This window comes from Canis lupus, chromosome 8, assembly GCF_048164855.1.
Source record: "Canis lupus baileyi chromosome 8, mCanLup2.hap1, whole genome shotgun sequence".
NCBI lineage: Eukaryota > Metazoa > Chordata > Mammalia > Carnivora > Canidae > Canis > Canis lupus.
In genome coordinates, this window is record NC_132845.1 from 54,796,823 (window position 1) to 54,822,484 (window position 25,662).

The following is a 25,662-nucleotide window of genomic DNA, read 5'->3' on the forward strand; positions in this document are numbered from 1 at the left end:
TTGGGACGCCTGAGTGGCTCAGCAGTTGAGCGTCTGCCTTTAGTTCAGGGCATGGTCCTGGAGCTGGGGATTGAGTCCCACATTAGGCCCTTTGCAGGAAGCCTGCTTCTCCCTCAGCCTATGTCACTGCTGCTCTCTTTCTCTGTCTCTTACGAATAAATAAATAAAATGTTTAAGAAAAAAATATTTCTTTAAAAATAAAACAGACTAAAGAACTGCCTTTGTAGCAGTGACTATTTCTAAGTTTGATTTGAAGGCATAGCAGTTAAATAGTGGCTACTTTCTTCCACTATTAAAAAGAAAAAACAACCATATCTTCCTCAAGACCGTATTGTACAATCAGAAAGGGGAAAAAAAGCTTCTGACATCTCTCCTTTGACCTCCTTACTAATCAGAAAATTACTTTTCTAAAAAGTATGTAGAGTTAAATAATAATCACATTTATATGATAGCGCATCCCTTGAATAATGTTGATATATGAGAGATCCCATTAGATAATCACAATAATCACCAGACTTTAGGGTTTTCTAAAGGGATTTTCTTCTTAAAGGAGCATTGCTGTATTTTTTCCCCTTGAAACCATTGAAAATGTGTTTTTGTTTTTTGTTGAAATATAGTGGACACACAGTATTACATTAGTTTCGGGATATGGCTTTGATTATAATGGAATCACACCTTTAAACAGTTTTCCTCACTTTTTGTCTTGGAGATACTTAATAAGCAAATAATTTATAAGCTTAACACCGAGGACAATGTGTTGTTCTTTGCAACTATTTTTTCTGGTTCCTTAAAGAGAGTGGAGCTACATACATCCATACATCTTTCCACACAAAGTTTATGTGTACATCATACATTTTTCTTTCCATTGCACTCATGAGGACATCATCCTCCCTTTGGGTCTTCTAATGCAAAAGCACATTTGCCTGTTACCCTTTTTTTTTTTTTTTGAGGCCTTGCCAAGCACCACCAATTTAATTGTATACATTTAATTCTAAGCCATCTTTACCCTTAACTAATAGAATAATCCTATGAGGTAAGCACCATAATTGGCCCCATTTCACAGATGAGAAAAAATTGAGGCTTAGAGAGGGTCAAGTAACTTACCAGCAACTTCTCCGGTAAGGGGTGGTCAATAAGTCATATCAGACCCCAGAGTCTGTGGGGTTACTGATAAGTTAGCATGCCTTCCTCATTTTAAAGACCCAGCATACTGACCTGCAGCATGAGGAATGCCTTTCAGTGGGTTAAGTGAAAGTTGGATTTTGTTTTCTGTTCAACTCCCCAAGCATTCAGCATCTTGCTGGAGGCACTAGTGGGTAGAAGAAATCGCCTGTGTTTAACAGAAAAGGGCCAGGGTTTGCTGACATGTTTAGTTAATCCACAAGGAGATTGCTGATGAGGATTCTGGTTAATTAGTTGTGGAATTTTAAAAAACGAGCAGATGTGCCATGGTAAAATGCATTTTACTTCCCCAGCCCTGGGGGAAAGCACTGGGTATGTTCTGCGGCTGTGTGTACTTACATATCTTGATTGAACATTCAACAGCATGTTTTGCAAGACTCAGGTATCCTGGCTTTGTTCCAGCATGGATAATTAGATTCTGCTCCGGCTCTCCCTACAGTCTCCGGCAGGTACAAGATTAATCATAATAACTACAACTAACAAGCGCCTACTACGTGCCAGCGAGCACACTGGGAAATTTCCATATGTCATCAGTCCTTCACACAGTCCTGCAAGACTTTTCTTTTTTCCCCCTTTAGTGGGGAAACTGACTCAGAGAGAGGTTAGTGACTTGCCCGAGGCCACGCATGAGTGAGTGGCAAGACAGAGATTCGAACTTAGAATCGTGCCTGGCTCCAAAGCCTATATGTTTCCTCTTCATTTGAAAAAAAAAAAATGAATTTGAGGGGCACATGGGTAGCTCAGTTGGTTAAGCATCTGACTCTTGATTTTGGCTCAGGTCATGATCCTGGGGTCGTGGGATCAAGCCATGAGTCCGTGCTGGGAGTGGAGCCGGCCTAGGATTCTCTCTCCTACTCTGCCCCTTCTGCTTGCACACAGTCTCAGAAAGAAAGAGGGAAAGAGAGAAAGAAAGAGAAAGAAAGAAAGAGAAAAAGAGAAAGAAGGGAGGGAAGGAGGGAGGGAGGAAGGAGAAAGAAAGAGAGAGAAAGAAAAGAGAAAAGTGCATTTGACAAAAAAAAAAAAAAAAAAAAAGGTCAAAGGATGCAAAAAGGATATGTCATGGAAAACGAGTTTCCTCCCAGCCCCTAGCCTTCCAGTTTTCCTTCCTAGAGGCCTACCCTCCTATTCTTCTGTATCACCCAGTATATTCTATGCATGTGCACCTTCTTTCCTTTTTAGGTTGCTGTTATAAGTTATTTGACTGAGATGGACTCTCTGTCCATACTGCATTTCCTATTTAAAATTTGTAAATGCTTCAGGAGCAAAGTGGGGAAGGATCTTGTATGACTGTCAAACAAAGAACAGGCTGTTCTACACATCTTTCAAGAAAAGTCATCATGAACAGCAGGTCCTATATTTTTACATGTAGTTAGGAGAAGTAGAAGATATCAGAATATCGTGGGGGTAACTATGTCCTTCCTTTGGATATCCAGGTATACGTACTTGCACACACACGGAGACCAGCTATCGTGTGTATGTAGTGTTTTCTGACCTTTTTTTTAAACCAGTTTAGAACCATCATTTTCCCCATGTCTTATTTTCTGAAACATTATATATAATCATAGCAAAGCATTTCATTAAATGCATGTACCATCACTTAATCAGTGAAATATTGTGTATATTTAGGTTGTTTCTAATATTATATTTTACCACATTAAATGGATAATTCTATGTTGCATGTCCTTAAAATATATATCTGCCTGCAGATATCTTAACATTCCAACACAACAAATTCTAGAGTGCCTTCTACAAAAATTAAACTTATTTGCAAAACCTACCAGGTTTCTGTGCACCATGGATAACACTAAATAATTCTCAATTTTGTGATAGGTCAGAATGCTGTCTTCTTTGGATTTAATTTGTGTTTCTTTGATACCTGATGAATTTTAATATTTTTCCAATTTTATATTTTCTTTCAGGAATTGTGTCTTCTCCTCAGTTTGTTGGTGGGGTATTTACTGATTTATAAAACTCTATTTATTACAGAAATAAAATATTTATCTATTATATAGAAAACACAGTTTGTTCTTTTGCATTTTATTTCCCCTTATGGTGATTTTTTTGGGGGTCTCCCAAAACTTTAAAATTTTATGCAGTTATATTAAAGTCTTTTTCTTTGCTTTCTTCCTTTGGTATTATGAGTCTAAAGCTTTCCCAATTCTCAAGAATATATACATATTTAGTGATATTTTAAAACTTTACTCCACTGTTTTCTTTTTCACTTTGAATTACTTCATGTGTTTTGAATTCACATTGGTGTAGGTATAATAATGAGGAAACTTGATTCCATTTTTTCCACAATTTTCTAATTGCCCCCAACAAAGTCCCAATGAGCCATAATTTCCCAGCTGACTTAAAATGCCACTTTTACTATGTGCTTTTTATGTAGGTGTGCTTATTTCTGATTTCTGATTCTGTTCATCCACTTGCCTATTCCCAAGCTAGAACCACACTGTTTTAATTACTACAGCTTCATAATATATATTTTGTGACATTGTAGTTTCCTGCCCATGATTCTTCTTCCTTCCAGCACAGTGCATTAGCTCTTATCTTTAATTTATTCATCCAAAAGAAACTCTGTAATTGTAATGTCAAATTCAATTTTTAAAATCCTCTTGGGATTTAGATTGCTATTACATTTGATTTATAGATTAATTTGAGAAGAATGGATGTCTTTCTAATGTTATGACTTCCCATCTCTCCATTTATTAAAGTTTTAATTGAACTGTCTATAAATTATAGAACAGTATTAAATATTAATTGTGTTAGGAGGCATCTTTGCCTTGCCTAACTTTAATGAGACTTGTAGCCTGTAGGTTACCAGCATGGAGTCACTAGAGTCGAAATGCTTGGGGTATATCCTGGCTTCACCAGTCAGTACCTTGGGCCTTTGGGCAGGTTACTTCTCTATGCTAAAGTTCTTTATGTGAATAATAAGACTAATACAAATACCTACCTGGTGATACTGGGATGAAGTTTAAATGAGATAATACATGTGAAAGCACTTTGAGCCATACCTGCCCCGTGGCGCTCAATAAATGCTAGCTGTTGGTATTATTTCATCCTTCAATCTGCTAGTGCCTATGGGTTTGAGATGGTTGTTCTTTTCTCATGTTAGAGGCAGCCTTCCTGCTTTCTTAAGATTATTTTTTTCTTGATTAGCAATGGATGTTGAATTTACTAAGTGCCTTTCTGGAATCTGTTGAGATGATCGTTTTTTTCTTCTGACCTATTTCTGCACTGAATTATGATTTCGTATTAGATGTGATGATAATGGATCTCAATGGGACGTGACAGCTTTTCTTTTAATAAATTATGCTTTGGTAGATACTACTGAAACCTTGACTGGGCAGGGAGCTTCCCCTTGTCAGCCTGGGGTAGATGGGCCTGCCAGCAGGAGTCTGGGGACCGGAGTCTGGGGGCCGCCTGGCTCAGCAGCTCCAAAGCATAACCCCCCCCCCCTTTCCCTAATAGGAGCAGGGCCATGGCCTGGCTCTAGGGTTGGGGGCAAGCTCTGCAATGTAGCTGCTGCTTCTAGAGATCTCTGACACTGACTATACATTTGCCTGTGCCTCTCACCCCACCCGGCTCTCTGCTCCAATTCCAGAAAATTCTGTAACGAGAATCCCTTTCTTCCCATTAGCGACCTCCCCATCCCGCAGCCACTGATGTTTTGGCTCTCTCTTCCAGGACCCCTCACAGGTCAGCCTCCCTTCTTCCAAAACCATGTCTCTATTTGCTGTCTGCCACCAACTCCTCACCCTGTCTCTTAATATGTTGACTTTATATATTTTTTTATCCATTCATAATGAATTTAGAGGTGACCCAAGAGAGAGTGGAGATAAACACTGTGTTTGATCCACCATGTTATATAGAAATTCTGCTGTGACTTGGGCCCTTTATTGATATTAAATGATCCACTTTGTCTCATTTAATGTCTCTGCCTTGGATCCTACTTTTTCTGGTATTAATACCAAAGAAAGTCTAGCTTTCTTTAGACTGGCATCTTCCTGATGTATCTGAACCTCTCCATTTTCAAATAAATTGTTTCTGTCTTTGGGTCCTGGGGTGGTCCTATAAACACAAAAATGACTAGGTTTCATTTTAGAATGAGAAATCTTTATTGTTATCTTTTTTAAAAATTATAGTGTTTAGCCTATTTTCAGTAATTTTTAATATTACCGCAATCATTCCTACTTGTACATTTCTGTCATCTTGCTCTACAATTTTGGCTATTTTTTTTCCTGGCTTTCCTTTCCCATCTCCTTTGTTATATGAGCTGCATTTTCTTTGCTCTTTTTATTTTCCAGTGTTTGGGAAGATACTTGTTCTTTTTGTAATTTTCATTTTACTCTGCTCTAATAGAGCAAACGGGTAGGCAGTGCCCTTTGGGAGAGAGCCTCATACACTTTCACTCTGCCCCTCTCCCCTTCTTCCTCTGTCACCAGCTTCTTTGTTAATTTAATCTGGGATGTTGGGTTTGATTTATCAAATAACTAATTTTTTAACTTGATGGAGGTATGAATGATTTTTTATATTTTTAAAGGAAAATTGTGATATTAGAAGCTGAATTTGTTCGCTGTCTGGACCTCCCCCTTGTTCCCTTTTATGCACAACTTCCCCATTCTCGAATTCTTTCTCACCATCACGTAGATCATTGCTTTCATTTTCAAGGAACTTTCTGGAGAGCAAGGTGGAATGCTTTTAAAGCTGTTGCACATCTTGTAATGCTTTTCTTTTGCCTTCACAAGCAAATTGGCTAAGTACTGAGAATCACAATTTTTTTTTTCAAAACTCTGTGAATGATAATCTGTGCTTTTCTAGCATTTGATGCTGCTGCAAAGTACTCGCCTGGCTTGATTTTGTAGAAAATTCATTTTTGTTTGCTTTATCCATTTTGGGTACTTATAATACTTAAATAGCTTTTGTAACTTTTTTGTAGTAAAATGTTTGTTCTGATATGTGTGTGTATAGATAGATGATGGCTGGGTGGGTGGATGGATGGATGGATGATGGATGATGGATGGGCGGATGGGTAGATGGATGAATGGATGGATGATGGAAGGGTGGGCGGATGGATGGATGGATAGATAGATGCATACATGGATGTGGGTTTTCTTTTGTTAGGACTCAGTTGGCCTTTGATCTGCCCACATAGCCATCCTTTATCTCCAGAAATACCTCCTTGGTGAAATCTGGCCTATTGCTCTGCCCGGTTTGTTTTAGATTTCCTCTTCAATAACATTGCAGACTGTGAATTGCCTATGACAGTTCTGTCTTCCATGTCACCTCCTCCCTCATCAGTTCAGTCTTGTGGACTATTCCTTGAGAAGCTCAAGATCAGGCTCAGCCGTGTTCTGATTTTAATTTTCTGTGCCACTAGCTCTGCTCTTCCCTGCTACCAGTGTCATTTGCTAATGCATTTTTAGCTTCTCTGCAGTACCAGCTTACCTCATCCATGCCCATTGTTTCTTATCCTCTTGTCTTCTCCTGTCTTTCTTGGTCTTTTTGCCCAAACCTATACTCATCTCTTGACCTTCTGCTCACATGTCCCCCACCCCCCGCCCTGGGTTTCTCTGGCCACACAATTCCCTTGTTAACCTTGCTCTTCTTTTCCTTCACCCCACATTGTAATTCTATACTTACTTATTTGTCCATCATCAATTCCACCAGACCAGAGGCTTCATACTGCATCTGGTTTTTTAAAAATATTGTATTTATTTATTCATGAGAGAGAAAGAGGCAGAGACATAGGTAGAGAAGTGGGCTCCCTGTGGGGAGCCTGATGCAGGACTTGATCCCAAGATACCAGGGTCACAACCTGAGCCAAAGGCAGACACTCAACCACTGAGCCACCCAGGTGCCCCCATAGTATATCTGTTTTATTTAGAGCCATACCTCAGCACTTAGCACAATGGCTAGCAAACAGTGGGTGCTTAATAATTGTTTGTTGAATGAGTGTAGGTCCACATTACTCTGCCTTGGATTCCCTTTGGCCCCTACCAACATTGCTTTAAGCCAGAGTTTCCCAGACCAGTCATTAAAGGATCTTTTTTCCATATTCATGTGCCATTTGTACTATTACTTACTTAACATTCGTCTTTAGATCAGTTCACATTTTCTGCCTTCACTACATATTTAAGCCTCTGCCTCAGCAATGAAATCTGTGAAATAAAGGAAATGTCCTAGTTCCAGTTTTCTAAAATACATTAAAATAAACTTACACGTAAGCTCCGTCCATGAATCGCTTGCACACAACAGATGAGACGTGACTGCACTTTGGGAAGCCCTTTCTATAGAAGAGCTTGGCCTGCTGGATTTCCTCAAGGAGCTCAGGTCTTCTCGATCCAACCATTGATTCCTTCCCATGTTCTACATTCAAGCCAGCATGAGTCATTGTCTTTTGGCTTGTAACAGGACAGCACAGTGAGAAGGACCAAAGATAGCGCAGTCAGCAGGGATAACACTGTCCTTCCCTGATGGGGTTTGCAAACCAACTGGGGAGAAAGGCATTAGATCTACAACCAGATAAGCAAGATGATTACAGATCCTGCTTAGAGCTTTGCAGGAAATAAACCATGGGGTTTAGATATCCGAGAGTGGTGGGTAACAGGTAAACAGAGACCAGAGGAGAGAAGGACTAGCCATGGGAAGAGCAGGGAAAGTGGCCCAGGCAGGAAGAAGAGCAAAGGCCTGGAGACCAGAAAAGGTAGGATTATGGGATTCAAGAGCATCTGCTAGCTTAATGTACAGGGGCATCCTGAATGCTTTCCAGATCTGAAGTACAGAGCTGGACTGTCTACACCATAGCCTGGACAAGAATCCAGGTTTGTACAGTTTGGGCAGGCCTTGGACCCTGCAGAAGTGTTGTTGACTCAGTAATCCTACATGTGGGGTTGGGCGCATCAGAGGCCTGGATGATACTCCAGCAGCTGACTTCCCAGCAGCACTGTCCCCTGCTTTCCTTACTCCCTGCATGATCGGAAAGCCAGCCCTAGCTAACTCTTTGCAACCTTGGAGCTTAATGTATTCTGATACACTTGCATGTGCTGGAGACAAGGTGGTAAAGACTCCTGTCTGTGCCTAATTTCTCCGTGCCTGCAAGGGGAGAATTGCAAGGGGCAGGCAGTGGGTGTTCACTCCAATAGCTGCAGTTGGATCACCTCCCACTAGGGGACACTGTTATGCTGCAGCAAGTGGGGCAGCCTTGCAACTCCTCCCTGCAAAACTTAGTAGCCCCAGGGACTCTGGAGTGTGAGATTGTAAAGCTTGGTGTTAAAAACTAACATAAACTCTCTGACTCATCTGATCATTGGCTGGGGAGTCCACAGATGCCTGGGGAGCATTCAGAACTGGGAAGGAGTGACAGGTCCTTGGAGTGGATCCCAGCACAGGAGGGCACAGGTGGAGGGTGGAGACTCCTGCAGGCAGGAGACACTGGGAGGTGGAGATGGGGACACAGGGGCATCAGAAGGCCACCGGGCCGACCGCCTCCAGCCTCAGCCTGTGGCTGGTCATGGGGCAGACCTTCTGTATTTGGCAGCGGGATAGTGAGAACATTCCATCCTAAGGGCTTCTTTAGTTCTCTGTGGAGGACGTGAGCTCGGCAGCAGAGAGGGGTGGGAAAGGGCAGGCTTTGATCATTGGCAGAGAGTGGGAAAGGTTTGAAATAGTCGTGTGGAACGGGAGTGTGGCTTGGCCAGACGAATGTGCTGGAATTGCTAGCTGTGCCGAGGCCCTCTTTGTCTGTTGGCAGTTGGGCATTTGTAACAGAGCCAGTCTGCCAGTGTCAGATGCCCTTCAGGGGTGTTCTTGCCTCCCCCAGCCCACCCTTCCTTCCTCCATCTCTTTTCACAAAAATTGTCTTCGGGAGACTGGGAGGGGGGTGAAGATCCCCTAAGCCACCACTTGGCACCATCACTGGTAGCCTTACTACCACTTGGTGGCCGCCAGGTACTGTCTTGCTTCCTGGATGCTGGCGTCACTGGGGAGGGTCACACAAGAGTGAGCAGGCTCAGGATGGTACTAGAAGCCAGGGCCGAGCTGGAGAGAAGCGCAGAGCTGCTCCCTGCAGCCCTGACCCCGGAAGGGGAAGCTGCACGCTCCTGGGCTGGCTGGGGCTTACCAGTTGGATTACCAGTTGGATTAGATGCCAGATTGCTGGGGTTACCAGTTGGATTAGATGCCAGGTTGCTGGGGCAGCTGGCGGGTAGTGGGGTCATTAAGTGAAACACGAGGAGATAGATGGCAAGTTGAGGGAAAATAAATATGCATGGAGAAGAAGACCAAAAGATGTTCCCAAAGCCAAGAAAAAACACATTTCTCACGAAGTAGGGAGTGGGCGCCTCTGATGCCACGGGGAAGTGTGACAAGACCAGGATGGAACTGGGACTGCCATTTGGGGGTGTAGTCACAGAGCGACACCTCACAGGGTGAGGGGGGGTGGCACATGGGACAAGTGGAGGATGAATGTGAGGAGCCACCAAGCTTTATTTCAAGAACTTCGGGGAGAAAAGGAGAGCTCTAGGACTGTGGCAGGAGAGGGTGAAAGGACGGAGGATTCGCTTTTTAAAAATCAAAAAGACTTGAACTATTCACAGCATGGTGACTACAGTTAATAATATGGTATATTTGAAAGTTGCTAAGAGACTAGATCTTAGAAATTCTCATCAGGAGAAAAAAAAAAATGTGTCACTGTGTAGTGATGGATACTAACTAGACTTACCGTGGTGATTGTCCTGTAATATATGGGGACAGCCAGTCACGTTGCACACTTGAAACTAATGTTGTGTGTCAGTTAACAAACATCTCAATAAAAACCAAATAAGCAGAATTAGCTAATTCCCCTGAATTCAGTGAGCATCCACTGAGTGTTTCCTTTGTGCCAGTATCACCAGGACTCCTGTGAGACCTTGCTGCGCACACCGTGGTCCTGCACCCGCAGGTCAGCCTCCCTGCAGAGCTGGTCACACTGCAGAGTCTCAGGCCCCCTCCCTAGACTGAACCAATCGGAATCTGCGTTCCAGCAGGACACCCCACCCCCAGGAGTTTCAGATGCCCAGGAATGTGTGAAAAGCACTGATTTAAGGGGCCCACTCCCAGGGGAGAGGGGGAGGGTAGGCTAAAGTGTGGGGAAGGAGCCAAGCCCAGTCTGAGAAAGAGGGTGGGAATCCGCAGCTGGCCCCAGAAGTCGCCCTGTAGTGTCCCCATGGTCAGGCCACGCAGGCCACAGGTGGGGCCTGAGAAATGGAGGTCCAGTTCCCTGGAAACTTGCCGAGCTGTACACGCAGCAGCAAAAACCATTCATCCAACACCCACGGTCACCCTCCCCCCTTTCTCAAGAGCCAAGCTTCTTGAGAGGGGAGCTGAACATTGCCTTGTTTCCCCACCCACACCTCGGCTCCTCCAAACACGCTTCCTCCCCCTCACTCCACGAAACTGCTTCCATACAGGCCATCTTCTTCCCAAACTGTTATCAATGGAGACTTCTTAACATCGTTTTTTTTTTTTTTTATTAGCTGGTTTTTTATAACTACGAGGAATACATAGTTAAGGGCAAAGAAAAAGCCACTGAGTGCAGAAAGGGAAAGGTGGGAATAAAGTCCCACTCTACACTACTGTCCATCCCTCTCCTGGGGCCTCCAGAGTCCTCTGCATTCAGCCGGTGGACGGACGTGACAGTGCTACGTAAGCACCTTGGCTGCAGGTTAACACTGCGCTTCTACTCACTGATGTGGCAAGAACCAGGCACGGCACCCCGCGTGGATGCGGTGGGTGCTGGAAGTGTGGTCGTTGGCTGGGCGGCTGCCCTCTACCAACAGCTCTACTCTGGAGGTGAGAGCAGGAGTCTGGTCAGGCCTCCCCATCTCTGCCCCAGAGGCTGCAACGAACACACCTGCACACTGGTCATGTGCACATGGTCAAATAAATTTCCAGAAGTGGAATTGCTGGATTAAAGGGTGCATTTTAAGGGATCCCTGGGTGGCTCAGTGGTTGAGCACCTGCCTTCGGCCCAGGGCGTGATCCTGGGGTCCCGGGATCGAGTCCCACATCGGGCTCCCTGCATGGAGCCTGCTTCTCCCTCTGTCTGTGTCTCTGCCTCTGTGTGTGTGTGTGTGTGTCTCATGAATAAATAAATAAAATCTTTAAATATAAATAAATAAAGGGTGCATTTTACATTTGGGGAGATCCTCTCTAATTGCCCTCCTGCTGCACCCATTGACACTCCTCCCGATATGGGAGAGTGCTTACTAGTTCAACACACCATTGCCAGCAATAACTGTTATCATTTTTTAAATGTATTTTTTCAACGTTTAAGGTGGATACTATCTCATCGTGGTTTTAATTTGCATTTCTATAACTTTGCGAGAGATGGAGTATCTTTTCATGTATTTCTTTTAATCCAAGCTCCTTTACTATTAACTCTTCTCAGGGCCTGTGTGCCTTTATTCTACTGGCTTGTTCTCTTTTTCTTACTAATTTTCAAGAACTTCGAAGCAACATATGTGAAGTCATCCTTTCGTTTCTCAGTCTCACATGCTGCAGATATGTTTCCAAGGGGTCATTTTCCCTCTATTCTATTTATGGTGGGCTTTTTTTCCATCCCGGAGACTTCCATTTTTCACATAGCCTAACTTTTCAGTTTCTTCCTTCATGATTTTTGTCTCATGCTTAGAAAGGCTGTCCTCATGCCAAGATTAATTTTACATTCTCACGTTTTCTTCTAGTGTTAGAGTCACACTTGAGTCCAGATTCTGCATCTTGCTGTTGCTTTGGTGATGACGTGTGTTTTCAGTGCCCCAATTTCCTCTGCCAGCAAGCAGGAATAGTGAGGCTGGTGGCCTCCTGGAGTTCACGTGGAGACTGAGGGAGGCAGTTCTCCCATAGAACTGAGAACCTCGCAGCACCACCACCACCACCACCACCACCACCCCCCGCTGGCCACTGTGCGACAGGCACTAGCTTATGTCCAGGGCATCGGTGACCCACATCTCTGTCAGCCCCGGCTACTATCACAACACTACCATGGCGGGGTGGCGGGGCTTCAACAACAGGCATTTACTTCTCTCGGCTCCAGAGGCTGGAAATCCAAAATCAGATTGCCGGTCAGGTTGGTTCCTGGTGAGAGCTCTCTTCCTGGTTTGCAGACAGCTTCTTGCTGGATCTTGCTGTGGTGGGGGAGATCAACTCTCTTGCTTTTATCCTTATAATAGCACTAAGCCCATTTGTGAGGACTTCACTCTCAAGACCTCATCACCTCCCACAGCCCCCTCCCCAAAGATGGTCGGTCACATGGAGTGCGGGGGTGGGCGGTGGTGCAGGTCGGGCTTCAAAGTATGAATTTGAGGGAGGATATAAACATTCAGCTCTCAGCAGACCACGGCTATGGCCGATGCATGCTGCACATTTGTTGCTTTCTTTTCAAAAAAAGATAGAGAACGTGATGATTTCATACACGCATACATCGTGAAATGATTACCACAGTCAAGTTAATTAACATACCCGTCACCTTATATAGTTACCATGTGCATGAGCGATGAGACTTAAGATCTACTCTCTTAGCAAATTTCAAGTATACAATGGAGTATTGTTAACTAGAGTCACCATGCTGTAATTAGATCCCTGGGACTTATTCATCTTAGAACTGGAAGCTTGTACCCTTTCACTAACATCTCCCTATTGCCCCCTCCCACCCGCCCCTAGCAGCCACTACCCTACTCTCCAGTTCTGTAAGTTCAACATAGGGATTCCACGTTTAAGTGAAATCGTATAGTATTTGTCTTTCTGTGTCTGGCTTATTTCTCTCAGCCATTAAAAAAAAAAAAAGAAACCCTGCCACCAGTGATAGCACGGATGAACCTGGGACACGTTATGCTCAGTGAAATAAACTATGTGCCCATTTCTGTGGTTAGCAGGGGTCTCTTTGATTCCAAATCCCATACTCCCCGCCAACCACTAGAGTAGTCCACTGCCCCCAAACATCTCTGTATGGATATCTCACCCAAGGAGGGTCCCTTTCTGGTCTCTGTCACACGGCAGGACCCAGGACAAATTCCATAATGCACAAGGTTGGGAAGAGAGAATAGTCAGGCTGTACTGGGTAAACTTGCACACCATGGGTTTCAGTAGAAGAGGCAGGCGTGGGGTTACTGTTTTCTGACATTGCCCCCAGGGACATGCCAGAGCCTGGACACACTGGGCTTATGCTCCAGGGGAGGGACTCTGCCCCTACATCTCCATCAGCTTCTTCTCTTGTGGGGCAGGGGTGAGTGCAGCCCTGCCAGTTGGGGGACAACCACACCACTGGGACACCAGGCAGGCTGGGCTGGGCTGCCAGCTATTTACAAGTGTTATTTGGGAAAGCCAGCTGTCCAGCACCTTGATGACCTATGGGGGAAACTGGGTTTAGGCATTGCCCCTCTTGTCAGATGGAAGAAACCCCCAGCCCTTGTAGGAAGCTAGGTTCAGGTCCTGACCCTCACACTGGGAAATGAGGACACCCCCCACAAACACTCCTGTTTCCACAAGGCTGTTAACTCCTTGAGGACAGAGGCTACACTCTGCTTATCTTTGTATCCCTGGCACACAGTAGGTGCTTCACGAATGCTTTTTTAATGAATGAATACATGCGTGCCTACCAGACATAGGATAAGCATTGTTGATGTAGAGATGTAACAGTCATGATCCCTGCCTTCCATGACCTTACACTATGGGGCACCATGGAATCACAAGGGTAACAAATGCCTAAGTCCTCCAGGAAGGAGGAAAGAAGGGGAGCAGGGAGGGCTCCCTGGTGGAAGTGATGATGAGCTAAGAGCTGAAGTTTTGCCTTGACAGGCTACAGAGGGCTTCACCTAAAGGGCACAACATGTGAAAGATCCCTTAGCATGAAATACAGTCTTGTGGAGAGAACCCTGAATCGTCCAGTCTGGCCAGAGCCCGGGGTGGCTTCATCCTGTGAGCAATGAGAAATTGTTGATGGAGTTCAAGCTGGGACTTCATGTTTAGCTGCAGGGTCACGTAAGTGTAAGGATTCAGGGCTGTGGACCTGGAAGGAAGTGGTCCTCCTTTCTCCTCTCCACCAGGTGAGGATAAACGGCCACAGGTGCTGCGCCTGCACTTGGCTCAGCATGCAGGGGGTTAGCAGGTTTCGTTTTAAGAACCAGTTTCTTGCAATAAAGCCTTTTTCCCCTCTCTTTTGCTCTTAATTATCCCTCCGGAGACTGCCAATGATTTTCAAGGAGCCTAGTTGCCCAGTTAGGAGCTAATAAATCACCAAAGTCCCCCCGGCAGCCAGGCCTTTCAGAACACATACATGGAGTGTATAGATTTAGTAGAAAATGAAATCTTCCAGAGAACCTTATTTATTGGTAATAATCAGAGGTGTGCTGGCTCTGTAAGTCCCCAGGGAGGCTCTGCTCAGCCAGGTTCCCATATGCTGGTGCACCTAAGATGTCCTTTGTGGGGACAGTGGGGGCCCAGGGAGTGGCCACTGCCCTACCAGGTAGGTAAAAAAATATCTTTTCCAGAGAGCCTCAAGCTGGCAAGAGCGTACTTAGATTTTCTTTTTTTTGGGGGGGGGTGGGGGGGTCCTCAGGAAGTCTGTGATTTTTCCCTCGGGAAGAAGAGAAGAGTAGAGACTTCTATGGTGCAGAAGAGGCACACAAATAGCTTCTTCCTCACTCTTCCCAGAGTAAATCCCTGACTTTGTTTTTCCCTTCAACACTACTAAGTGCCAGTCTGAGAACAGTGAACAAGACAGACACTAACCCTGTTCTCTTGGAACTTGGGAGTCTGTGGTTGGGGCCGGGGACGGTCAGAGACATGAACAGACAAATCAATCAGTATTAGACAGTAATGAGCATGATCACATTACTTATGAGAGTACATTTTATTAAGGCAGCTCCTCCCAAGCTTTTCTGATGGTAAGAATCATGGGGGAGCTTGTTAAAAATATAGGTGCCTGCCCTCCAGACCCACTCGATCTGAATGTACAGGGGAGGGGCCTGGGATTCCATTTCTCTGGTGGGCACCCCAGCTAATACTCATGAACAATTGTGTTAAAGGTTAAGTGGCTGAAGGAACATGCAGTCTGCAACAGGTTCCTGGCCCTGGGGACCCACTGGGATCAACTGAGGAGCTTTAAAATTGTAGGAGTCCTGGCCCCACTTTCAGACTAACTAATTTAAATAGTGTCTGGTGTAGGGCCCGGCCATTGAACTATCCCCCAAAGCCCTGCAGATGGCCCCAGTGGGCAGCATGACTTTGCTCACCCCAACTCCCCTCCCCACCCCCATTCACACTGCAAAGTGACCACAGCCCAGTCCTCCCTCAACACCTCAGGAGCCTTGGGTGAAGGACAGCACGTAGGCAGCAAAACAGGGCACAAAATATGTTCCTTCTTATGTCTCATTTTGTTTTCTTATATGTGGAGGTTTGGTTGAAGCAGAGCTTGGGCGTCCCATCGCCTGAGCCCAAGTACCTGTAGCCGTGATAAAAATCTTAAAAATGGCACCATGTTCCCAACTCCCCAGGACTGTCTGCTGAAACCTTCTTCTGCCCCAGGCCAGAAAGCCGAGAAAAGGCTGGGCTTCCTGAACAAACACTGGTAACTTCTGAGGACTTAAGATAACCTCTCAGTAGGCACTTGCCTTTGACACAGGATCTTTGACCCATTTATTGAGCACCTGGGGTATACTGGGTATTGTGCTAGGAAGGCAAAAATGCACAAGAAACCTGCTCAAGTGGCTGACAATATGTTGATATAAGTGAATGCGTATCTCATAAGTTCTGCATGATGGGATGAGGGTGCTGGTAACTGAATGCACCAGATGCCATGCAGTTACAAAAAAGGGTTCACAGACAGTGTGACTTTTGGCTTGGACTTGGAAAAATGAGTCAACGTTCTCCAGGCTGAGAGAGACAAGAAAGATGACCCAAAGTCTTAACAAAAACAAAAAACTCAGCAAGTTGCAAAACACATGACAGAGCAGGATGTGTTTGAGGAGTGGATTTTATATTCAGCATGACATGAGCATCGAGTTGCCAGGAAGTGGCAAGAGATTAATTCTGGAAAGGTAAGGCAGTGGCCTTGAGTACTGAGTCAGGGAATATGGGCTCTATTCAAAAGAATAGTTGATGGTTGACAAGATTGAATTTGCTTTAGAAAGATTTCCCTGGCAGACACAGGATGCAGAACAGACAAAGGGAGGAGAGAGTGGAAGCATGGAGATAAGAGAGAAATAGATGGTAAGAGTTCAAGGCTGTGCGAGCAGGCTGGGAGAGGAGGGGGCTGTTTGAGAACTTACTGGAAAGAAAGATGTTAGGTATGAGAAGGAGTCAAGAATGAGGGTTTCTGCTTTGTGAGTGGATTCATGGTGATATCATCTGCAAGAACAGGCAAAAGAGAGAAGGGAGTTTGGGGAAGGAAAATGGGGGGGTCGGTTGTTGAGGTACAGTGTCCAGCCCACAGACAGTTGGGCATTCCAGTCTAGAGCATGGGCTCATTGGATCTGCAGTTAGACTGGTCAGTCAGCAGCTCCTTGGGGGCAGTTAAAGGCTGGGGGAGGAGTGAGGTCACCCGGGTAGATCATGTGGAATAGGGGAAGTGGGAGACTTGGGAAGACCCAGAATGGTTCCCTGCCCTGACCTCATGGAGTTTGTAATCCAGTGGGGTGAGCAGAGCTTCCACATAGAGGAAGCCAGGTTGCAAAAGATAAGATTTGGATTCTCGGGATGCAAACAGCAGAAACCAATGCTCACCAACTTAAACTGGTAATACTTCATTGGAAGGACATGTGGGGACTCAGAGAACACAGAGGAAGGTGGAAGAACCAGGTGTCAGGAAGGACAAGAATGAAGACACCAGGACTCAGTCGGTTAAACACCCAACTCTTGAATTTGGCTCGGGTCGTGATCTCAGGGTCGTGGGATCTAGCCCCGCGGTGGGCTCCACTCTCAGCGGGGACTCTGCTAAAGATTCTCTTTCTCCGGGCAGCCTGGGTGGCTCAGCGGTTTAGCGCTGCCTTCAGCCCAGGGCGTGACCCTGGAGACCCGGGATCGAGTCCCACGTTGGGCTCCCTGCATGGAGCCTGCTTCTTCCTCTGCCTGTGTCTCTGCTGCTCTGTGTGTGTGTGTGTGTGTCTCTCATGAATAAATAAGTAAAATATTTTTAAAAAATTCTCTTTCTCCAAATGAGTGGGAAATATCAAGGAGGGAGACAGAACATGAGAGACTCCTAACTCTGGGAAATGAACTAGGGGTGGTAGAAGGGGAGGAAGGCGGGGGGTGGGGGTGACGGGCACTGAGGGGGGCACTTGATGGGATGAGCACTGGGTGTTATTCTATATGTTGGCAAATTGAACACCAATAAAAAATAAATTTTTAATTAAAAAAAATTTTCTTTCTCCCTCTGCCCCTCCCCCCACTTGCACATGCATGCACTTGCATGCACGCGTGCTCTCTCTCTCTCAAATAAATACATCTAAAAAAAAAAAAAAAAGAAAAGAAAAGAAAGGCTGAGAATGAAGACAGCCAAAGGGATTGGTAGGAGAGCGTAGTAAGGAGGCTCTTCAGGAGGCAGCCTGGCTGGGGGCCCCAGTCCAGCAGTTTCCAGTCTTTACGACACAGTTGGCACTGTCTTCACCTCAGCCACTCAGCCACCCCTTGGCCTGCCAAGATTTTATCCAAAGCGGGAGCGATAGTTCCTCAAAGAGAAATCTGGGGGCTGTGGCTAGATGTAGGGAAAATTGCTGCCGAGCAGGTTTACCATAACAGATGGGAGGTGAGTGAGTCCGGACCGGGGGTGTCAGACCATTCTTCCAGGAATTTTTTCAGAGCTACATGGTAAAGAAAGGAGGCCAAAGCCGAGAGTGAAGAGTTCAGCCATTAGCAGCTGGAAGCAGGTAAGCAAAATTTCAACGATGACATGAAGAGGGAAAATGAGCCTCAAGGGAAAATCCAGTGCCCCCAACACCTGCCTGTGTGCAGAGCAACAAGGTGTATATGGAGTCTCCTTGCACGTGATCATCACACAGGCCTCCAGAACTCTATCCTGATGATCTGATGGGGAACACATACGTAAGGGACGGAGAAAATGTGCAGTGCACAGGAGCCATTTGACTCCTGGCATGCTGACGTTTGTGCGAGGTTTCCAGTCTGGTGTGAGTGTCTTAGTATGTGTAACTTGGTTTTGCAGCTAATATGCCAGTTAGGAATTGGAAGGATGGGACTTCCCTTTCATGCACAGTGGGGGGAATGATGTGCCACCCTGGAAATCATTGGAACTGGTCAAAATTTTCCAAACTGGTAACAGAGAGATGTTCCTTGGTGCTTCTGGCAAAAGTATCTACCCTTACTCAGATAAGCTTGGGAATACCTTACCCACAACTTTCTCTCTTGGGTATTCTTTAATGTGTTAAAGGGGTAGTGCAGAAAATCTGCTTAGTAGCTTGTCAAGTCAACTTTTTGTTTTAGGGAAAACCTTTATATCAGTCACCCCCATAGAGTTTGAAAATCCTTAATTTTCAAGGCACTGTCACATCTATACAAAGTCATCTGCTCCTGTCCTTAAGGGTAACACCTAATTACAGTGTGTGCCAGAGTCATAATATAATATAGGCACATTTCTAAGAAAATCCAGCCAAAGAATTCTATTCATGTGTACTTGTGATTGCTAATAATGATATCCTATTTTTAAAAAAGAATTGGCCTACTCAGTATTAATAAATATTAAACTTTCAGGGGCACATGGGTGGCTCAGTCAGTTAAGCATCTACCTTCAGCTTGGGTCATGATCCCAGGGTTCTGGGATCAAGCCCCCAAGCTGGGCTCCCTGCTCAGCAGGGAGTCTACTTCTCCCTCTCCCTCTGCCCTTCTCCCCCTGCATGTGCTCACTCACTCTTTCTCAAATAACAAAATCTTAAAAAAACAAACTAAACTTTCAACTTGCAAGGGTCTGTGATAGACCTTGAGCCTGGAAGAAGCAAGATACCAGTTGTGTCAGCCTGTCAGGTACACTGTGAATTTGCAGGTTCCAAGGGATAATGTGCAGGTTTGCAGGAGAGGCACCCAGGGGAAGGGATCTGAGAGCACAGGGGGACAGATGAGCCCACTGTGTCCTCCAAGACCAGTGGGAGGGACCCAGGATGGGTGCAGGTAACAGACTAAAGGTGGAAGAGAGGAGAGTAGAAGAACTGATACATGGGGGGGGGGGGAGAATGGGAGTAGAGATGGGGGCTCCTGGTGAGAATGTGGAGCACTTATTTTTTTTAATTTTTTTTTAAATTTTATTTATTTATGATAGGCACACAGTGAGAGAGAGAGAGAGGCAGAGACATAGGCAGAGGGAGAAGCAGGCTCCATGCACCAGGAGCCCTACGTGGGATTCGATCCCGGGTCTCCAGGATCACGCCCTGGGTCAAAGGCAGGCGCTAAACCACTGCGCCACCCAGGGATCCCTGTGGAGCACTTATTAGGAAGAACCATGTGGGGGGCCTAGAGAGACAAATACAAATAATTACTGAGCAGTGTTTGAGAGTTCCACTGAAACTAATATCAAGGATCTAGCTGTCGGTGTCTGTGGTTCTCTCCACTGCTGTTTGTCAGTCCAGGAGAGAATGGGAGAGGATGGAAGGTTGGAAGGACGCATTGCTAGAGAAGGAGAGAACACATACTGCAAGGAAATGGATGAGGAGGAGGATGCTCATGACCATGACCATGGTGCCACTGCAGTGGTTATTCATGGGTCCAGAGTAGGCATGGAGGAACGTGAAATCAAGAGATTCATAGATGAATTTGAAGATCAAGCATATAAGGGACTTGAGACTGTGTTAAATCGAGGTGGAAAGAAAGAAGGTTATAGTCTGTATTCGTTTCCTGGGGCTGCCATAAACAAGTGACCACTAACTGAGTGGCTTAGAGCCACTAGCTTCTTCTGGTGGTTGCCAGCAGTCCTTGGCATTTCTCGGTTTGTACATCTAACACGCCATGCTCTGCCTTCATCTTCACATTGTCTTCTCTGTCTCTTCTCCCCTGTTTGTCCCCTGTAAGGCTGCTGCTCATTGGATTAGGGCCCACCCGGATTTCATCTAGAGGTCCTCAACTAACTTACATCTGCAAAGACCCTTTTCCCAAGTAAGGTCATATTCACAGGTGCTGAGTGGACATATTTTTCAGAAAGGTCACCATTCGACCCACTCCACAGTCCCAGAGTGGAATTTCAGAGCGAGCTGTTTCAGAATTAGGGTAATTCCAAGGACAAGACCCAAAGTATGGCCATGAGGAGGAGAGCACATGATCATCACACTAAAGGAAAGACAAAGGAAAGAGAAAGTGGAGATTTTGGGTAAAGAGCCGTGAAGCGGGGCTGTTGGATGCAGTGGATGATGGGAATGTGGAAAAAATGGGAATGTATGCTCCAGAGGAAGGTGAAGAGAATGTTTTGGGGATAGGGGAGTCACAGTGGGGAAACAATGACCTAGTAGGGGTTCTCAATGCTGCCTCCACATTGGAACCACCTGAGGAGATTTTTTAAAAAGTACCCACCCCATATATTTCTAATCAGTTGGTCTAGGATGGGCCCCAGACGTCTGCATTTTTTTTTAAATACCTTGGGTGGTCTAAAGTGCATAACAACCTTCAGAGAGAAGTAGCAACTGGGAGCCAAGGACTCTTCCCCTCCATCAAAGCCTGAAGGAGACACATCGAGGAAGGAGACTTCAGAGCTTCCCCACCATCATCCCTGAAAGTCTCAAGCAGAACCAGGAAATTAAAAAGGGAGCAAGAGGTTACATTACCTGGTTTCCAGCCTGGAGTTCTGCGCTATTTCAGGCTTATACTGAGGATGTATCTCAGATGTGTTCCAGCAGAAAACGACATCAGAACTCCTTTCTAAGACACTTGCAAATAAATAAATAAATGGATGAATGAATGAATAAATAAAATCACTTGCTATTCCTACAAAACAAGCCTTCCCTCTCCCCAGAAAAAGACTTTCTTAGTATGTTGGGAGAAATCTCTTTTGCCAGAAGAATGTTCGGTGGCTTCCTTTTGTATTTTTTTGGATATGTAGTAAACACATTAAAAATTTTAAGCAGGATAAAAAGTTATACAATAAAAGAAATTCTCATTTATCCCCGACCTCAACTGTGCCCCACCACACAACACCTCCCCAAAAGCAACCATTTTCATTGGTCTCTTGCCTATCCTTCCTCAAGTGAATATGGTGTATCTTGTCTTTTCTCATTTAACGCTGTATCTTCGAAATCATTCCCTTTGTGTACACACAGATATACCAGTTTCTATTCATTGGCTATTCCATCGTTTATTTAACCCTTACTGATGAACATTTAGGTTGTTTCCTCTCTTAAAGCAAACTCGTTAAAGATTTTTTTTAAACAACTACCACGAGTTGAAGTGGGTTCCTCACTGGAGATCTAATGCAGGGTAGTGATTATGTCGACAATACGATACTATAAAAAGTCAAGCTTGTCGGAAGCCTAGTTCCCAAAGTAGGTTCCTCACCCGGTGAATTCAGGTGGAGCTCAGATGTCACCGAGGAGAGAGGGGGCTCCGCTAGGGAGCTGGGTATAGGGAAATGGTCTCCCTGGCCCACCCCCCACCCCCGGACCCTGTCTGATGATGTGCTGCTTCTATCCTACAGGAGCCTGATGCCACGGACGCTCGAGAGCCAGATCACCCTGGAGAAGACACCCAGCTATTTCGTCACTCAGGAGGCCCCTCGACGCATCTTCAACATGTCCCGAGACACCAAGCTGATTGTGGTCGTGCGGAACCCTGTGACCCGAGCCATCTCGGATTACACACAGACGCTCTCCAAGAAGCCGGACATCCCCACCTTCGAGGGCCTCTCCTTCCGCAACCGCACGCTGGGCCAGGTGGACGTGTCGTGGAATGCCATCCGCATCGGCATGTACGCGCTGCACCTGGAGAGCTGGCTGCAGTACTTCCCTCTGGCTCAGATCCACTTTGTCAGTGGTGAGCGGCTCATCACCGACCCGGCAGGCGAGATGGGCCGGGTCCAGGACTTTCTGGGCATCAAGAGGTTCATCACAGACAAGCACTTCTATTTCAACAAGACCAAAGGATTCCCTTGCTTGAGAAAAACAGAATCGAGCCTCCTGCCTCGGTGCCTGGGCAAATCGAAAGGCAGAACTCATGTACAGATTGATCCTGAAGTGATAGACCAGCTCCGGGAATTTTATAGACCTTATAATATTAAATTTTATGAAACTGTTGGACAGGACTTCAGGTGGGAGTGAGCTACCAAGATGCAAGGGCTCTTCTGCTTGTCTCTTCCATGAGGTTTGCCCCTAGAATCTGTGATCCTCTTGCCCCAGCAAACCAAACCTAGGCTCCAGCCCCCTTTCCCATCTCGGGTTCCATCATCCTGGCACTAGGAAGCCCAGCTAAGGCCATGAGACCAGGGGGGTCCCTGCCACTAGCTCTTCCCAGTCTGTCTAGGCTAAGTTGACCTGCTTCTGGCATGTCCAGTCAATTCTGAATTATTTCCTTTCAGCCCATAAGAGGCCTTGGGAAATTGCTTTAAGAAGAGCGGATCTTCTGATTATGCTAGATATTATAAGTGGTGATGGTTCTGTTGCTGTGAACACAGCAGTCTGTCCCTGTCACTGTCCACCCAGGAGTGGACTTGCTAATTCCTAGTGGCATGTACCTCCCCTCTGAGCTTCACCCTCCCTAGCCACCCTGGGCGGTAGGATAGGAGACCATCCTCTTCCTCCTGACCTTAGCAGCTCATCGAGACATTGCAGAGCCAGAAGCACCCCTGGCCGCGCCTGGGAGACAAACCCTTTGATGATGAAATAAACCAGAGATTTCAAAGCCTGGGGTCTCAACTCTGCTTGAAGGGTAACTGTCTTTGAAAACCACTTTGTGACCCTCCCTGCTCCCTATGGACAAAAGCACATTAATTCTGCTGTTACGGGTACTTTCCTCACGCGAGCTTTCATGTTCAGCATGCAAAGGAATCATGCTTGTCCATGTGAAATAAATATGGCTCTCTCGTGTCCTTAATGCTGGGCTCTTCTCTATAAGCTGGGCCTGGAGCATGGCTCATTCATCCAGCTCCTCCTATGCAAGATGGGGGTTAGTGCTGAAGATGGTCTGGGAGGACAGTGAGGGGTGGGCGTGGTCTCGGGAGGGCAGTGAGGGATGAGTGTGGTCCGGGAGGGCAGTCAGGGGTAGGTCTAGTCTTAGGAGGGCAGTGAGGGATGCAAAAACCACATAGGCAAGAAGCAAGGAGGTGAAGATGGGGAAAAGAGGTTCTTGCTGGCAGAGGCTGCTGCAGAAACATCATTTAGAGATCTGTGGGGACACTGAAACGGAAGTCTGACTATGACAGCTCTCTGCTTAAGCTATATCTGAAGTGGCAAACTAAAAGCCTAGGGACTGCTAGGACGTCAGATGTTTATGCTTGGCCAGCATGATGTTTTGAAGTAATTCCCAACATTTAAAACTTGGGAGTGTTCATATAAAAATATGGATTTCCATTTATTAATGGGAACTTGGCTACCCTGAGCCTGCATTCTAGCATGGCAATAATCAGTTGCCACCTTTGGATGAAGCCTGTGCTCCTGGGTCTTCCAGTCCCCACCTGGCCCACCTCACTGATTGACATCATCTGCCTGGCCCCTGTTGGCATGTGAGTTCACGACGCTGCTTTGGGTGCATGTACTCTGACCTCAGAATAAAGACCAAATCCTCCAGCAAGACAACCTCTACTACAGTTTCTGGGATCTTCCCTTCCCTCATCCTCTGTTCCAGCCTCACAGAACTATGTGCCTTTTCTTAACTGTTTTAAGTTCCTACTGCCTTTGCCTGGAATGCTTCCCCTCCCTACCCTCTGTCCCCACCCCATGTCTCCAGCTAATGGAAGCTTCCATATGACTTCACTCAAGCGTCACCTGCTTGATACTTGTGAAGCCATCCCCAGTCAAGCTGAGTTATCTGCTCACTCTTCTTCATTCACCCAGTAGTTTGCACACAGCTCAATTACAGTTTTTCTCATGCTAGATTAGCATTATTTGTATGTCCATTTCACCGTAGACCATGGCTCCTTGAAGATCAAGATTGTATCTTGCTAACATACAATAGGCACAGCAAATGTTTGACAGGTCAGTGTGTGAGTGAGTGGATGGATGTTGGATGCCTGGGAGCATGGACAGGAATATTCCAAAGAACTGCACTTCTAGGTCAAGATTCCCAGAAAGCTCTAGAGTACTCACAGCTAAGTTGAAAAGGATCGCCGAAACTCCAGGGGCCACTTGGTCTTTGTCTGCTCTGTCAGGTATGGTGCAAAGTTCCTGAAAATGAGAGTCTGACTTAGAAGACTGAAGGATGCAAAAGCCTAAGACATTAGTTCTGTGTCGTGGCCTATCTTCCGGTCCCAAGCATCTTACAGGAGATCAGGTGACTGAGACCATGGTACTGAGAAGCCAGTTCTGGAAGTCTACTCCCTCTGTTCTTCCCCTTAGAGAAGTGACATGGAGGCCAGTGGGAGCTGTCACCATGAAGAAGTTGGGGCCCTGAATATCCAGGGACCAGAAGAAGGGTGGGTTGGATGTATGTGGACATTAATGAATCATCCTGATACATCCCCCATCCAAAAGTGGTGTCCTGTGCTCCTGGGCCACATGGTGGCCAAAGCTGTATCCAAAGAGAGACAGACTTACATTAGGGACACAAAACACCCAAGAAAGAGTAAGATTTGCTTGTTTCTCCCGACTGGGGGAATCCAGTCAAAGTTGACAAGAATTCAGAATTTTGTGTGTCCCAGTACAGCTTTATTCCTCCCCATTACAAGCATTCCCAGGCCTCCCAGACTAACTGTGCTCTAAGTACTAATGCACAGATCAGAGTCTATTATAATTAGCATATCAATCATTGTATGCAAATGAAAGAGGCTAAAGTAACTCAAAAATCCCAGTTTAAATGAGTAAAATCTGGTGTACATGAATCTGCTCAGCAAACTCTGGTTTTTAATCCAGTGCAAATGTATCCAGGGTGCTCCAGGGCAAACTTGCACAAGTTCCAAATTAGTACAGTTTAAATAGATGAAGTTTGTTCAATCTGAGACCAAAAAGGCTCCTCTGGGGGGAGGGGTGCCTGTGTGTGTGTGTGGGGGGGGGGGTTCTAACAGTCCAGGGTGAATGGCAAGTCCACAGTCCGCCAGGCTCCTTGCATTCTAGTGTTCACGATTCACCCCATATCTGCATCCCTACTCAGCAGAAAGGGAGCCTAGAAATCCATGAAGACCCTCCCAAAAGAGAACAGAGCCTGCTGACACAGAGCTTGCCATAGCAAAGGGTCTTGCTTTGGGGAGGCTTCAGGGGCGCCCTGATGGGAAGCTGTGGCCAGGGGAAGCCGGAGACAGGTGAACTAGAAGTAGGGCCTCCTACGTAGTTGGTTTGCAGAAATGAGTGATTTTTCTCTGGTTGGTCC

At 45.9% G+C, this 25,662-nt stretch overlaps 1 protein-coding gene and 1 long non-coding RNA gene across 4 annotated transcripts in view; one reads left to right on the forward strand and one right to left on the reverse strand.

The window, feature by feature from the left end:
- HS3ST2 (heparan sulfate-glucosamine 3-sulfotransferase 2) overlaps positions 1-23,235 on the forward strand; it is a 90,354-nt gene extending 67,119 nt beyond the window's left edge. The window contains exon 2 of the mRNA XM_072836164.1: positions 21,845-23,235. Coding sequence (XP_072692265.1) covers positions 21,845-22,463 — 619 coding nt within the window. The 3' untranslated portion in view covers positions 22,464-23,235. The remainder of the gene's footprint in view (positions 1-21,844) is intronic.
- Positions 10,705-25,662, reverse strand: part of LOC140638568 (uncharacterized) — a 46,681-nt gene continuing 31,723 nt past the window's right edge. The window contains exons 3-6 of one of the 3 annotated variants that reach the window (XR_012035589.1): positions 24,447-24,524; positions 20,979-22,334; positions 20,792-20,871; positions 10,705-12,350 (exon numbers count right to left, since the gene is read on the reverse strand). This is a non-coding gene — a long non-coding RNA (uncharacterized lncRNA). Of the gene's footprint in view, positions 12,600-20,791; positions 20,872-20,978; positions 22,335-24,446; positions 24,525-25,662 lie in introns of all 3 variants that reach the window. The other 2 variants (XR_012035588.1, XR_012035587.1) reach the window with 2 other exon arrangements.